This window comes from Centruroides sculpturatus, unplaced genomic scaffold (assembly GCF_000671375.1).
Source record: "Centruroides sculpturatus isolate CEXI.00-Female unplaced genomic scaffold, Cexi_2.0 scaffold388, whole genome shotgun sequence".
NCBI classification, from domain to species: domain Eukaryota; kingdom Metazoa; phylum Arthropoda; class Arachnida; order Scorpiones; family Buthidae; genus Centruroides; species Centruroides sculpturatus.
In genome coordinates this window covers 531549-547247 of record NW_019384674.1, presented here as the reverse complement: position 1 = coordinate 547247, position 15699 = coordinate 531549, and the positions used below count along the sequence as shown (strand labels likewise).

At 26.3% G+C, this 15699-nt stretch overlaps 1 protein-coding gene across 1 annotated transcript in view; it reads right to left on the bottom strand.

The window, feature by feature from the left end:
• The window catches only part of LOC111626789 (latrophilin Cirl-like), a 100025-nt gene that overhangs the window by 50510 nt on the left and 33816 nt on the right, over positions 1-15699 (bottom strand). The window contains exon 2 of the mRNA XM_023370292.1: positions 14404-14517. Coding sequence (XP_023226060.1) covers positions 14404-14494 — 91 coding nt within the window. The 5' untranslated portion in view covers positions 14495-14517. The remainder of the gene's footprint in view (positions 1-14403; positions 14518-15699) is intronic.

The following is a 15699-nucleotide window of genomic DNA, read 5'->3' as shown; positions in this document are numbered from 1 at the left end:
TATATATATATATATATACAGCAAATGTTTTACGAAACGATGAATTTTGCAAAATGTTGCACGAAGCAGATAAATGAAAATATAAATGTTTATAAATGGATCATAATTCATATTGAGCCACATTTTTCTTCAAAAATAAAAAAGAAAGGAAAAAGAAGAAGAAAAAAAAATCCATTCGATCAAGCATCTGTTATCGATCTTGGATCAGTAAAAGTTATCGATCCGCGAGTGACAGACAAACAGACGAATGATACTAAACATTTTCAACAAGCTAAATCCAGCGCCTTTGACTATCATTCAAAATTCCAAGTATAGAAAGAAAGTATAAATCTCTACTTATAAGAAAACAGAATATATATACAGTAAATGCATCTGAAAATAATAATAATAAGCTAGAACATAAATCTGAATTATATATTAAAATAAAATCAAGAATTAAAATTGATGAGCTTATTAATATATTCATCAGAATTAATCCTCTAACGTAGCAAGTGAATAGAGAAATATTCACTAATTAACATTTAGCATGTGATGTTAATAATCGTGCGGTTTATTTAAAAACTTTTGTGACAGGTAAATGCAAACAAGATGAACACGAAAGGATATGAAGTCTTCTCGACAACAGTAACTATGAAAAGGATTGTACTCAGTAATTAAACTCGAGGGACGATTTCTGTTTGTCGAAAACAAGTGAAAAGACAACACTTCACTTGTTTGCTAGCAATGGAATTAAATAATATTACACTTCCCATAAGCCTATTACTCCGATGAAGTAAATTATTATGAATTCTAATGATTCGTTTGCATAAATAAATTAAGAGTTAGAGAAATAACAAATTTTCTAATATTTCTGTAAATTTGTTTAAATAAAATTAGGTTTTAATTTTTATTTATATTATTATTATTATTATTATTAATATAAATTGTGTATTTTTATCTCTATTTCCATAACTTTTACTTACATTAACCATGTATACACTCTCACTAAAGTTAGCCTGATTNTTTTTTTTCTTCTCTTTAGATTTTTAATTAGAAATGATTTTCATTATTTTTAAATGATGCAATTTTAAAATGTATATTTGTATTTCTTTCTTCCTTTTTTAACTAGTAAAAAAAAATTAATTAAAATTTTTCTTATTTTATACTCTTGAGAATTAACATTGTTCCTGTTTGAATTATGAAAAAGAATATTTAAATTTTTCATGAATTTCGGTAATGCAATAGATAAATTTCATTCTTCATTGATTCCTTTCAAGTTTAGAAACTTAGAATTTAGTATAAAGTGAATCACTCTGATGTCCTGTAAAGTATATTAAGATAGGAAATAATCTAAACTGAATCATTTTCATTTGATACACAATAAGGAGATTTGATTCAAAATCGACAATTCATCAACTTCGACTCAAAGTTGTCAACTGTCCTTTCTGATTCATTAATTCGTGATACGATTCGTGACTCAACTTACTATCTTTACTTTCGATCAATGGCTTTAGACCTTGAGAATATATTCTAATTCCGGATTCGAAAGCATTAATATATGCATCAGATATCACAGAATAAACCTATATATAGATCTAGAAGTGTTAATTTCACATTTTTATTTTATAGATAAAAATCTAAATAATTTTTTTAAGTGTTATCGGGCAAATTGCAAATTATTACACTTATAAATTTTTAAAATATCGTAAAAGATATTCCGCTATTTAAATGAGAATTATAAGGATATTTTCTTTTTTTATGGAAATAAATCGAAAATTTTGAACTGGAGTAAATAATGAAATATAATATATAAATTCTAGAATCGAAGGGTGAGTGAAATTACATATAGAGTAGCACAATGGACACACCTTATTCTAAACAAGTAGGAAGTGATGTTGAAAAAAAAAAAAAAACAGGATATAAAATGTAGATAAGTTGCAAAATTTTCAACATAATTCTTCTCTCATTATTGCTTCTCGCTAATTTACAGATTGGAAAAGGTATCCACCTATTGAGACTTTAGTAAAAAGAGTGCCGACGCCGTAAGTATGGGCGACGTCGATATTACAAAACTGATTTAAATTGGGTTTAATAACTTCTAAATTCTAATAGAGAAGCCATTGAATATGCCAAAGAACGGAATGGAAGCCATTTCTTTTAATTAAAAACATACTTGTGAAGTTTTATTCATTGGTCCATCTCCACCTTTTATTTCTCCCGGGCGCTATTACTTCTCCTATTAATGATCTCATATAATTGAAGATACTGCGAAGAGTGAAACGCCCTCCGAAGACTGAATAATGTATTAGAATTTAAAATGAATTCTCTAAACATGTTATAAACAAACCGGAATAGAAACTTGCACTCTGAACTACTTTATCATTTTGCTTTTCCGTATCGTTGAAGTTCTATCCGGTACAACGATTTAAATAACATTTCTTCTATCTCAATCTATGTTTATTATTATCAAAATTCAAAGTAAATATGTTTAAAAATGTAAAAAAGGAAGAGCGAGAATTAATCAAATTCACGATCGAATTGAAGTAAATTTTGATAGGAAGGGATGTAACGATGTGACAAAACTATCTTTTCTCTAACGTTCTCTTCTCATAATCCATTGATATCGTTCGTTGAATGAAATTTATGGATGTTACATATCAGTTTAATATCGAATTCATAAATCGTTCATGAATTCTCAATTTTTTTTCTTTTTTATATGTCGTTATAACGAAATTATGACACTTCGTTGTAGCGATGTCTTACTCTGTATAAGTAAAGTAAAATGTTTATTCGTTATACGGATTTCAAATAAAACATTAGTAAAATGACTGAAAGAAAAGGATGAAAAAGTAAAAGAAGCTGAAAGATTTTAACAAACGTACGCTTTAAGTATCATTAATTTTATCTCTACTCGCTTCATATTTTGTTTGTTTTTTACAGAAGAAAAAAGAAAAAGAAAATGATACTAAAAGCGAATGATAAAAAGGAAACTAAAAAGCGAATAAAACNGGGTTTAATAACTTCTAAATTCTAATAGAGAAGCCATTGAATATGCCAAAGAACGGAATGGAAGCCATTTCTTTTAATTAAAAACATACTTGTGAAGTTTTATTCATTGGTCCATCTCCACCTTTTATTTCTCCCGGGCGCTATTACTTCTCCTATTAATGATCTCATATAATTGAAGATACTGCGAAGAGTGAAACGCCCTCCGAAGACTGAATAATGTATTAGAATTTAAAATGAATTCTCTAAACATGTTATAAACAAACCGGAATAGAAACTTGCACTCTGAACTACTTTATCATTTTGCTTTTCCGTATCGTTGAAGTTCTATCCGGTACAACGATTTAAATAACATTTCTTCTATCTCAATCTATGTTTATTATTATCAAAATTCAAAGTAAATATGTTTAAAAATGTAAAAAAGGAAGAGCGAGAATTAATCAAATTCACGATCGAATTGAAGTAAATTTTGATAGGAAGGGATGTAACGATGTGACAAAACTATCTTTTCTCTAACGTTCTCTTCTCATAATCCATTGATATCGTTCGTTGAATGAAATTTATGGATGTTACATATCAGTTTAATATCGAATTCATAAATCGTTCATGAATTCTCAATTTTTTTTCTTTTTTTTTCTTTTTTATATGTCGTTATAACGAAATTATGACACTTCGTTGTAGCGATGTCTTACTCTGTATAAGTAAAGTAAAATGTTTATTCGTTATACGGATTTCAAATAAAACATTAGTAAAATGACTGAAAGAAAAGGATGAAAAAGTAAAAGAAGCTGAAAGATTTTAACAAACGTACGCTTTAAGTATCATTAATTTTATCTCTACTCGCTTCATATTTTGTTTGTTTTTTACAGAAGAAAAAAGAAAAAGAAAATGATACTAAAAGCGAATGATAAAAAGGAAACTAAAAAGCGAATAAAACGGAGACATTTTGAAAATTTAATTGATTAAAAAAAAAATACAAGTAAAAGTTCGAAAAGATAATTCATAAAAAGGAAAAAAAAATTGAACGAACCGAAAACGAAAAGTAAAAACGGAAATAATTTAAAAAAAATAATAAATCAGATACTATTTCTTATGAAAAATGTGTATTTAAAAATAATTTCTTTACAATATAAAAAAAGCGTAATAAATTTTCTATATCAACACTGAAAATTTATAAACTTCACTATCTAAAAGTATAAAAAAAAAATCTCCTTTAACCATTAATAATATTAGACACAATCCAAGTTTCGAAAGTTCGATAAATTTATAAATGACCAATACACATTTATAGATTGATAAAATTGAAACTCTTTATATAAAAAAAAAAGAGAAAAAATAAAAAAATAAACCATTTTTTTAATCGATAATAGTTTATCGAAACACAATTTCATAAAAAGCAAGTGGTTCTTATATGAAAGTTTAGAAAACGTTCTGAAAACTGAAGAAAGTAGTAATACTTTTTACTGAAAAGCGTGGCTATAGTTTACAACATGATCTTTTGTTATCTTTACTGGCGACATCATAAAGTTTTCTCTCTTGTGTATGTTTTTCCTGCTGTCGTTCAGCGGTTGGCGAAATTCTTTTGTTTCTTATAACATTCTCGCTGTTCTCACCGGTATTCTTTTCGTAAAGAAAAGGAAAAAAAAAAATCTATATTTTTAACCTCTGTTGGACGTTTTGGCAATTCACTCTAACGTTGCCTCAGGGAGGAGTCACTTAATTGATTGCTTTCACTTCATGGATTAACTTTTCTCTTAAACTTTGATCATTTGTAATATTTTTATACAACAAATTCTGATTTATTACGTATTTATATACATATAAATGCATTTGTTTCTGTCTTGTACGAAAATATTTTAAATTAAATTATTAATTATTTATTTCTTGAATGCCGCCTATTGTCGTTTTAGTTTTCTACGACGATTCAAATTATTGAATAAACGATGCGAATATGAGCAATTACAATGTTATTTAATCATTAAAAAAAGCGCCTACGATATAAATTTATTATTGTAACAATAGATTTTCAAGAAATTCTACAATAAAAATTACTTTTTTTTTATATAGGCCTATATAATCCTTTAAGATTTTTAAGATTGGAATCTAAGAAATTGCGTGCTAACAATACATATAATAAAGACTTCATTCCGAAATATCTTAATTATACAGTAGAGCGTCGATTTTCCGAATCAATTGGGGACTGGGGTTGTTCGTATAACTGATATTTCGGATAACCGGCTTATGTACGAAAAAATAGTTTAACGTGTCCGATGTTAAAATTTTTATCCGTTGCGTGTCGCTTCGCGTTGAATTTTCGTCGATGTTAAGCCTAACAAAGACTATTGTATCGTTAAAAATTATTTTTTTATTTTGTACAAACAAAATAAATATATTGAAAAATATAAAAACAATAAAAAATTATACTTCAGATGTTAATTTAGTATCAAAAACGTAAAATATTTGAGTAGCCCAAGACATAGCCAAAGATTGAAGCGCCACAGCACTGGCNTTCATTTTTCATACTCTAAGAATTGTATATTCACGTAATCATTTTTCTATAAATTTACTTTATAAACTTATAAGACGATCATTTATAATTAAGTATATACTGCTAACGCGTTATTATGTTATAATCAATATTGCACTATTACACATCAATATTGTACAACAAATTCATCATTTTGTCTGCTAAAAATATGAACAAGATTTTATCAGAATAGCATTAAATATGTATTTTGAACAAATTACGAAATTCTTTCTTCTATCGTTACCATATTTTTAGTATTATTTCCTTTCTATTTTTAAGAATATATTTATATATTTTTAAGATATGTACATAAGTAAAACCAATATATTTATAGATAAACAGATAATATGATCCATTATAAGTATTCACTCTAAAATTGCATTTATTTCTTCTATTTTTGCTGATTTAAGCAGCTTATCACTGTTATTTCTTTTGAAAAAAGTACTAAGAGTTATTTTATTTTTTTTACTTTTACTTTTTTAAAAGTACATTTCTAGTAGAAATTTATTTTTGAATATCTTTTAAAAAATAGAATAGAGTACATAAGCTGGTTTATTCTTAATTTTTTAAGTTGATTATAGGCCTATATATTTTTAAATGTTTTAAATTTGTAAGAATAAAAATAATATAAAACTAAAATTTCGAGAGAAAATTCTAATTCCTAAATCAAACTAATTGAAAATTAGCTAATTTTAATCACTTAGGATTAATTAAAATAGCTGATAGAGTTTAATTCCTTGGAAACTTTGAACTAATTGAAAAGTAAGGAGAAAGAGTAGTTCACGTCACGTATTTCATACATCACAAAGTCATAAATCTTCGAGTGAACTCTGTACAGTATTTCTATGTAGTTTTCCCCTTCCTGTATATATATATATATATATATATAATCTTTATGTATCATGTCATAAAGCTAATAACTGAAGTAGTAAATGTAATTCAATTACACAGAATAAAAGATCTTCAGTATATTTATAAGAAGAGGTAAGTTTTTTTGAATGTTTCATCATTTATGTATGAAATGATTAAGAAGAAAAATATGTTTTTGAATACAGTAAATACATAAATCACTTATATTAGTACAGGAAATGACGTCAGTCAGAGAATAAAAGCATGTAAAGACCTACAGTAAACATCGGAAGGCGGTAAACAGAGGGACAATGGACAGAAATAAGTGTCCCATTCAATCCAGTGGGACTACTCTCTCTAGAACAGGTTTTGGGCGGAGTTGATTGAGTAAACCAAAAGAAAAATTCGTGAAACGAAGAAAAAAAATTCCTTGACCTTCNGTTATTTTATTTTTTTTACTTTTACTTTTTTAAAAGTACATTTCTAGTAGAAATTTATTTTTGAATATCTTTTAAAAAATAGAATAGAGTACATAAGCTGGTTTATTCTTAATTTTTTAAGTTGATTATAGGCCTATATATTTTTAAATGTTTTAAATTTGTAAGAATAAAAATAATATAAAACTAAAATTTCGAGAGAAAATTCTAATTCCTAAATCAAACTAATTGAAAATTAGCTAATTTTAATCACTTAGGATTAATTAAAATAGCTGATAGAGTTTAATTCCTTGGAAACTTTGAACTAATTGAAAAGTAAGGAGAAAGAGTAGTTCACGTCACGTATTTCATACATCACAAAGTCATAAATCTTCGAGTGAACTCTGTACAGTATTTCTATGTAGTTTTCCCCTTCCTGTATATATATATATATATATATGTATGTATGTATATATATAATGCACCATTTATACATGCAGGCCTATATACGATATCCACACGTAAGTTTATCCACGTAGAACACTTACGTTATAATTTATGACTGACAGAGAGAAAGACATCAAAAATTACTGTTATATAAATCATAAAAACTATACCACCTGGTTGGTATTATTTTAAAAAAAAAAGTTTAATCTATAATTTTATGACTTTGAGAAGAAAAAATAAAAAAATAAAAAACATATTTAGGATTTTCAATTTAACACTCAAACGTGTAAAAATATTTATTTTCATAATTAGAAAAAAACATTGAATTAAAATAGAAAAAGTCATATAATTACTTAAAATTAGAACTGAAGGTATGAAAAAAAAAGTATGAGAAACTTTCCATAACTTCAATATTTAATTTTAAGTAATTATATAACGTCAATTCTTTTGTTCTATTGAATATTAAAAATAAATATTTTTATAAGAGAATCTAATAAAAAAAGAATTTTCATTTATAAAAATAGATAAAATTCTTTAAAAGATTTTTATAGATAAAATGGATATTTTAACTAATTAATTTCGCATCAAAATTCGAGGATTCAAACCCTATTCCAGACATATATATAATATAATATTCAATGATAAATACAGTCGACCCCCTATAACACTGTTAATTTTTCCGTTTTATATGAATTCCATGTTGTACGAGTCACTTAGATTTTACAAATACGTGTGCCGGGCTGTGAACAGCTCAGATATTTGTAAAATCTAAGTGATTCGTACAACATGGAATTCATATAAAACGGAAAAATCAACAGTGTTATAGGGGGGTCGACTTGTATGTTATAACGTTAAAATTCCTGTATTTTTTGAAATATTTTTCCTGTGATAAACAAAGAAATTTCTCGATTTTATAAATTAAAAATTCACTTAAAAACTCACAAATTAGATGACATTTATTTACGTTTACTCATTAAGAATGTTTAATGTTTACTCCCATTCAATAGTAATATCATTTGAAAAAATATATATATATTTAAAAAGTTTACGACGTAGAAAATACTTTAAAAGTAATTAAATTAGTTGAAAGATTCACAAGAAAATTAAATATAGAAAAGAGAAAAAAACGAAAGAAAAATCGGAAATGCAGCTTGTTTCTTATTTAATTTTTGTTTCTCACGTTCTCTTAACTTTTCAGTGTTTCTTTATTTCTTTCCAGACGAAGTAAANGCAGGAGTTGTGGGTTCGAGTCCCGCTCCGGGCCGATTTTTTCTCCCAGCGGTTCCAAATTATTTAAATTAATTAATATATTTATAATTATTAATTTTAATAAGAGATGGCGCCTAACGCTTACCTCTAGTGCCAAATTAATTACGTAATTTATTTAGAATTTAGCATTAAAAATAGCCCGATTAATTTACGGCATTCGGTTGGTGTCTTATTATATTGGATACCGGGTTTGGAGATGTTTATTTATATGTATTTTTTAATCTTTAAAGTAAATTTATCTTGATTCTGTGTAGAGTTGTATATATTTTACATAATTACTAATAAAATGTTTGTTAAATTATTTTTTCTTATAAGAAATCAAATATTGCACATCAACAAACTATTGTTTTAATCAGTGATTTCTAATTGGCAATATGTGCATGGTGGTTCAGAGGTACACGAAAAAATTAGTAACTGTAAATGTACTACAAGAATATTCGGATTTTGCATTGAGACCTTTGGTGACATCATGACACTCAACAATAAAAATAAACTTATAATTTTATCATATTTTTCTGTGTTTTTCCTCCAATGCTTTTCAATTTAAAACAAAAAAAAAAAATTTTTTTAAATAAATAAAAAATGTATAAGAAGGGGGAATGGAATTTAATGAACCGTTTTCACGTAACCGATATTTTCAATCGATGCATAAAACCAAAAAAAAAAAGTGTATTTTTTGCTTAAAGATATATATTTTTGTCAATTCTTTTGTGAGAACCGACTTATCTTCAGTTAAATACAGTTTCTAGCTAATAGTTTAATTTTCTTTGTTATTTCATAGGTTTTTATCCTCTTTCACTCCTTTCTCATTAATGTACTGGATGCCAGAAAAAAAAATAAAAAGATGATTCCAATGACAAAGCCGTTAAGAAAGTTGATTTAATTTTCTACTCTAGTTATATTAAAAAAAAAGATAATTTATTCAATCACACATTTTTATTTGTTAATGTTTAATTTCCGGTCAGACTAGAATATTAATAAAAATAGAAAATCTCATAAAGAAGTCAAAGCGCTTTAGTAGAACTTTCTACTAATGAGTTAAATGCACGGTTCTCAAAATATTTCTTTTCTTCTTTTTTTTTTTAATAACTGAGCTGATTTGCTGGAATTATAAAAGATTTAACGTTGGAAAACTTCAGATTTTTAAGAAAATTCTACATCTCTGTAATAATAGGACAGTAGAAGAGGGGGGGAGAGAGAGAGAGATATTTAGCCTTAAGCAGCTTTAACCTATATTTTAAAGGGAGACTTCTATAATCTCAGAGTGGAGATCGTAATAAACAGTTCTGAATAGATCGCTTACTAACTTTTACAAGGTGAGTGTGTAGACAGGACATCAGTATACTCAACTAGAGTGACTTATTACAGCATATCTAGCACTTTGATTTTATGATAGCTTATGATTTTAGCAATGTTATAAGAGCTAACGATAATAAACTGCAAAACAATATAGTATTTTAAGAAAGAAGTAATATATTACTCAGATAGCTACCTCTAAACGGGCCATTTTCTAGATTATAAAGATTTATTTTGAATTTACAGCCTTAAGAAACATCTACAGATAACTTACACTATATAAACTTACATTAAATTTTATATTATTATAAATAAATAAAAAATCACATTAGTCTAAACTATAAAATCTTGGTTTAGAAGTATGAAAACGGTAACTTTACCTACTGAAAAATATATACAATAAATCTAAACAGAACTTTAGAACCTTTCTTATAAATCATTCTACAAATTAGATCTCAACATTACTTTATTAAATCTAAAATAATGCACACCATCGTATTTTTAGTAAAGATTATTTGGCATTTTAAATTTAAATACTTGAAAAATAATTTAAATAATAATAAAAAAAAAATTAATCTGAATTTTCTGTTCGTCGTAAATGAAATATTAGTACACATTTTATGGTACTTTACTTTTAATATGATCGAATTTGCTGAGTCACAAGTTTTCTGGAGAGGAAAATTATTTCTTCTCAATAACCCCTCCTTAAAAATCTAGGATAAAAAAAATATAGGCTTATATATATACAGAATATGCTTTATATATAATGAAATTCGCCAGATTCACAACAGCTCTTTAAAAGTTTCTTTAAAAGAAAAAAGAAATTCATATATATATAAAATCTTAATTGACAGAAAGTTGTAATAAATTCTGTACAATTTTTTAACATCACTTTATAACTAACAGCAATATTAATAAAACAAAATTTTAAAGTGAACGATGTAGTAAAGATAGGTCACATGTCACTGTTTCCATCTCAAGAGTATAGATATAGGCATCTATTTTCAGTTGCACACCTTGAGGCTATTTGCTTTGAAACTGTATAAGTAAATACCCAGTAGACCATGGATTGTGTTTTAGTTTAAATTCAAATTCTGCTCCTGCAGTCGATGAGTGATAGAAGGTTAAAATATGAAATTCTAATAACCCATCTAGGATACGTTAGAAAAGGAACCACTCTAGGACATAATTCGCCTCGGGCATTCCCCCCCTTATCCAACTATTCTGTATTATATATAAAGGAATCAAGCATCGAATTTCGAGAGAAGTTCAATTTACGTCTCTGGCTTCATCTCTTGTTTATCTCTTTTCTCACTAATATGGTGAAGAAAGAAAATAAATGACCTTCGTCGTGATGGTTGTTTGAATAAACTTTTTGAAAAATCCAATATATTTATACCTTCTGAAAGTGAATATAAGTTTACTGATTTTTCTGCTTTTTTTATTTAGATTTTTAAAAGAAAAGAAAATTACTTTTATTCTTTCTTATAAAAAAAATTGTGTAAAACAAATTCAAGAACATTTATAAAAAAAAAAAAAAATTCGAATTTTAAATATTATTACATATAGGCCTATATAAGGTGTTAAAAAATAAAATTTTAAAAGAAAAATAATAATATAATATTTAGAATAAATTTATAAAATGGTAAAAATGCCTAGAGATAAATAAAAGTGAAAAGAAACAAAGAAAAATAAGAAAATAGCAAGAGAAAACAGAGGAAGAATCGGCGAGAAAAAGGAAACAGAAAGAATTTCGAAAATAAAAAATCTTTTTCCCCCTCCCCTGTTTCTTTTAAAAGAAAAAAAAAGAGTTGAAAAAGTAAAAATAGGGAGAAAAAATGTGAAAAATTTAGGGAAACAATAGAATTTCTGTTATGGAAGAAACATTAAAAAATGATTTAAAAAAAAAATTATATTCAAAGTGTAAGGCAATAGAAAATATTGCTATAAAAAGCTAGAAGTGATAGATACAGGAAAACGAAAAATTTATTAGAATAAAATAAAAAAAAAATACAACTGTAACGATATAAAAATTAATAACTTAAAAGTTCCAATAAAACAGAAGAGAATAGAAAATTAAAAAATGCAAATTAGGAATTCTGTGGAATATAAAATTGTAACTTTCCTCCAGGAATTCGAATTATAATTTATAAACAGAGTTTTGTCAAATTTCAAAAGTATGTTACTTGATGTTTGAAAAATAAAATTTGAATTATTTAGTTGTTTTTTATTTATTTTGTTTTATATACGAATAATTTATCTTCATATAAAATACAGTATAAAGATAAAATTTTAAAAAAAGGAAGATAATATTGAATAAAAATGCATTTGTAGAACGTTTATAATTGTTTTTTTAGAGAGAAAAAAACGAACATAAAAAACATGTAACTTCATTAAATATAATTTTAGAAGAAAAATTAAACTTCAAAAGAGTTGTTTTTTTAAAAAGAATTTTAAAAACTTGTTATAAAAAATGCAAAAAAAAAAGTGTAGAAAAAATTAAAATAATGTTTGCTTGGCTTGATTTTTCAATAGAAAATCCAGTTAGGTGTAAAAAAAAAAAAAATGTAAATAAAATTGAAAATGATAATAAATGTCTACAATAATCTCATTAATTCCCATTACAAATCATCATGCTTTTGATCATTGCAACAGAATTGTGTAAACAAAGGGGAATTTGAAGCAGCAAACTGTATTTGCTCGCTTGTTTTTGAATTGTTAAATGAAAACTAACCACATGAGTAAACAATGCTAATGAGAGATGGGAATATCTAACGAGGAACAAATAAGAATTGTGGATACTAAATTTTTCTCATTTTAAAATTTTATATAAGGCTTTATTCCCAATATAAAATGGCTTAATAACGATGACTATTTGGTTTTGTACATTGTGGAAACGGAATGCAGAAAGCAGTCAAATAAATCAATACTGGACAAACATATCTGCAATTGACAGTCACATTTCGTTACATGATTCGCAATGATTTATGTTTCTAGCAATTTTAACCAAAAATATTAAATCGTAGAATGAATTTTGATTTAATAGCCAACTCTCGAGGTTAAATCGATGATTCAGCATTAAAAATATCTCTAAGGTTTTTCAAATATATAGTATCATTTTTTCCTCTCTCTCTCTCTCTTTCTCTCTCTCTTTCTAGATATGTCTACAATGATAAAATTGCTTATAGGGTTCTTTGGGAGATAAAATTATTATTATTTTTTTTAATATAAATCTCATAAGTATAGATATTGTGTGAGGTGTGAAAAGAATCATCAAAAAGTTTGATATAATGGAATAAAAAGAGAAATGGAATGGTTGTACGGAAAATCCTTAGGAAAAATATGAAAAAAATGGTAAAGAATCGAACATAAAAAAATTTATGAAGACGGAAACATTAAAAGTTTGATAGAAAGATACAATAAAATATATATGGAATATTAGAAAATTGATAAAATCAGAAAAATAATATTTAAAAAAAATTGGAAAAACTAGATAAATTAAAAAAGAAAAAAAGAAAAACAGATGGAGAAAACAGAAAAAGTTTGACAAAGAAAACGAAATGTTTAGATGAAAACAGACGAAAAAACAATATAACAAAGTAGTCTATAAACATATAAAATTGCAAAATTTAAAACTGGACGGTTTAAAAATTTCAATAGTCAAAGAGATTTTATCAAAATATCAAAAAGTTAAATAACTTTCACAACAAAAAAAAAAAAACTTTTCAATTTCATTCATATTTTTCAACATAACAAAAGCAGATAGAATATTCTGTTCGTCTTAAGTCGACTTTGAATATTGTTACTTTAAAATTCTTGCATTTTAAGGTTAACTCAAATGAGATCACTATACAATTTGTTTTTTTTTTTTTTCTTCTTCTGGAAAAAGGATATTCTTCAGAAAGTTTTAATAATCCATAAACTTGCTGCTTTTAATATTTAACAAGCAATAGGGATAAAAAGAATTCTTTTCGTCTACATACAATTTTACTTGTCGGATTTTTCTCTTTTCTTAATAATAGTTGTAGAGTCCCAACTCTCGACCTTTGCTTGCATTCAATAAATCAACTCTCTTGCTCTACTGACGTTCTTGAATTTATGAGTGACGTCCTTCTACCAGCCTTACTAACATCCCCTCCCATACCTATTGTCCGAAAGGTACGCTCTGGTAACAAAAGCCAAACTGCATATGTTGGGATACATATTTTAATCTTTTTTAGAGAAGGACTGATATTAAAAATATTTTTTTCAATAGTTGTTTTTCAAGAAACCTTGTAAAAGACACATGAATAATTTACTACGCGAGTATTAGAATGTCTTTTTAACTTATGATATATATTTTTTTTAATTCCCCAAGGATTGATTTTAACGAGCACTTCTAAATCGGGGTAGGGTGAAATTAAGTAGATGTTTCTTTTTTTTAAAAAAAAAAAAGATGTGCGAGCCCTAAAATATTCTGATTATCATCTGAATTATGGCCTATAGACATAAGGAGATACGCTATCTTCATCCGAAACATTCCGCTGCAGCTTACAGTTTTTCTCTTCTAATTTACATAATATACCTCCAAAAAGAAGCACTTGACAGATGATAAGAATGCATTAGACTACTTACTTCCTCTTCTTGCCTTTATCAGGTGGACTAGACCTAATAGTAGTAGAAGGGATGTCACAGCCGTCTTCCATCTCTGCCTCATACAGGACATGTCGGAGTATTTCTCCCTCAGCCCTAAGAAAATAAAAGAATATATATATATATATATGAAATTTAAAAATCGAAACATGTAATAATATTTTTAATAAATAAAACATATTTTGTAAAAATTCAATTTCTAATAGAAAATTGTGTAGTTTAGAAACAGAATTCAGGACAGTTATCAAATATTTGAACACGTTACAAAGCACATCATCGTTTTTAAAAAGCACTAATGCAGCGACCGTTATTCATCAGGGTCATCTTTAATCTCAGCCATTTATAACATGTTCAACAAGCATGGAAAATAAGCAACTAACCTCGCACAAGCTACAGACATCTTTGTCCGAAATCCTTTGTTTCCGTTTGCCACCATCCATCCATCACTTTAATCACTCGTCGGGATAGGCAATTCAATACAATGCACTTTGTGTCAAAATTATTGCCTTTGGGAATTCAAATTTTCTACGCTCGTTTTGTCAAAAAATTTGAATTTAAATAAGGCATCGAAAATTTTAATTGTTTTTATTATTATTATTTATTTATTTATTTATTTAACTCTCTTCTCCTTTAATTCTATTATTATCTAAACATTTCTTCTCTTGTAAATAGAGAAATAACATATAAAATGACCTATTGCTTTCACGATAAGTAACGTAACCGAAACTGTATTTTGTTGCTGAATAATTGAAAAGATAAATAAACTTGAGTTATAATTACTCAAAATGAGGATGATTACGAATAAGATGACGTTTGATGAGTAATTTAGTCTGCTTCAGTTATCCGAGAAGTGTACCCTAAACAGCTATTTCGATGCAAATTCGAAATGTCATGAATGTCTTATTAAGCTTCAATTATTGAAGCGAATATTCTATAACAGAATAAATATTATCTGCATTGGGAAAAATACAAATATTACCGAGTTAATTACACGAAAAGAAAAAAAGATTATAATAATGTATTAGTTATAACAAAGAAAATAATAGACCTTTTTTTTTCTAACTGTTTATCTTAAAAAAATATATACATATATATATATAAATTATATTAAAATAAGTTTTTTTTTCATTGTTAGAGAAAAAATAGGATACAGAAAAGGTTAATTATAAAAAAATAATAACAATTTAAGTGAAGCTTCGGATATTCAAACGAACGGACTATAATTGTGAAGAGAAAAATAGTATGATGGGGGGAAGAGTTAATTAAAAAGATATACAA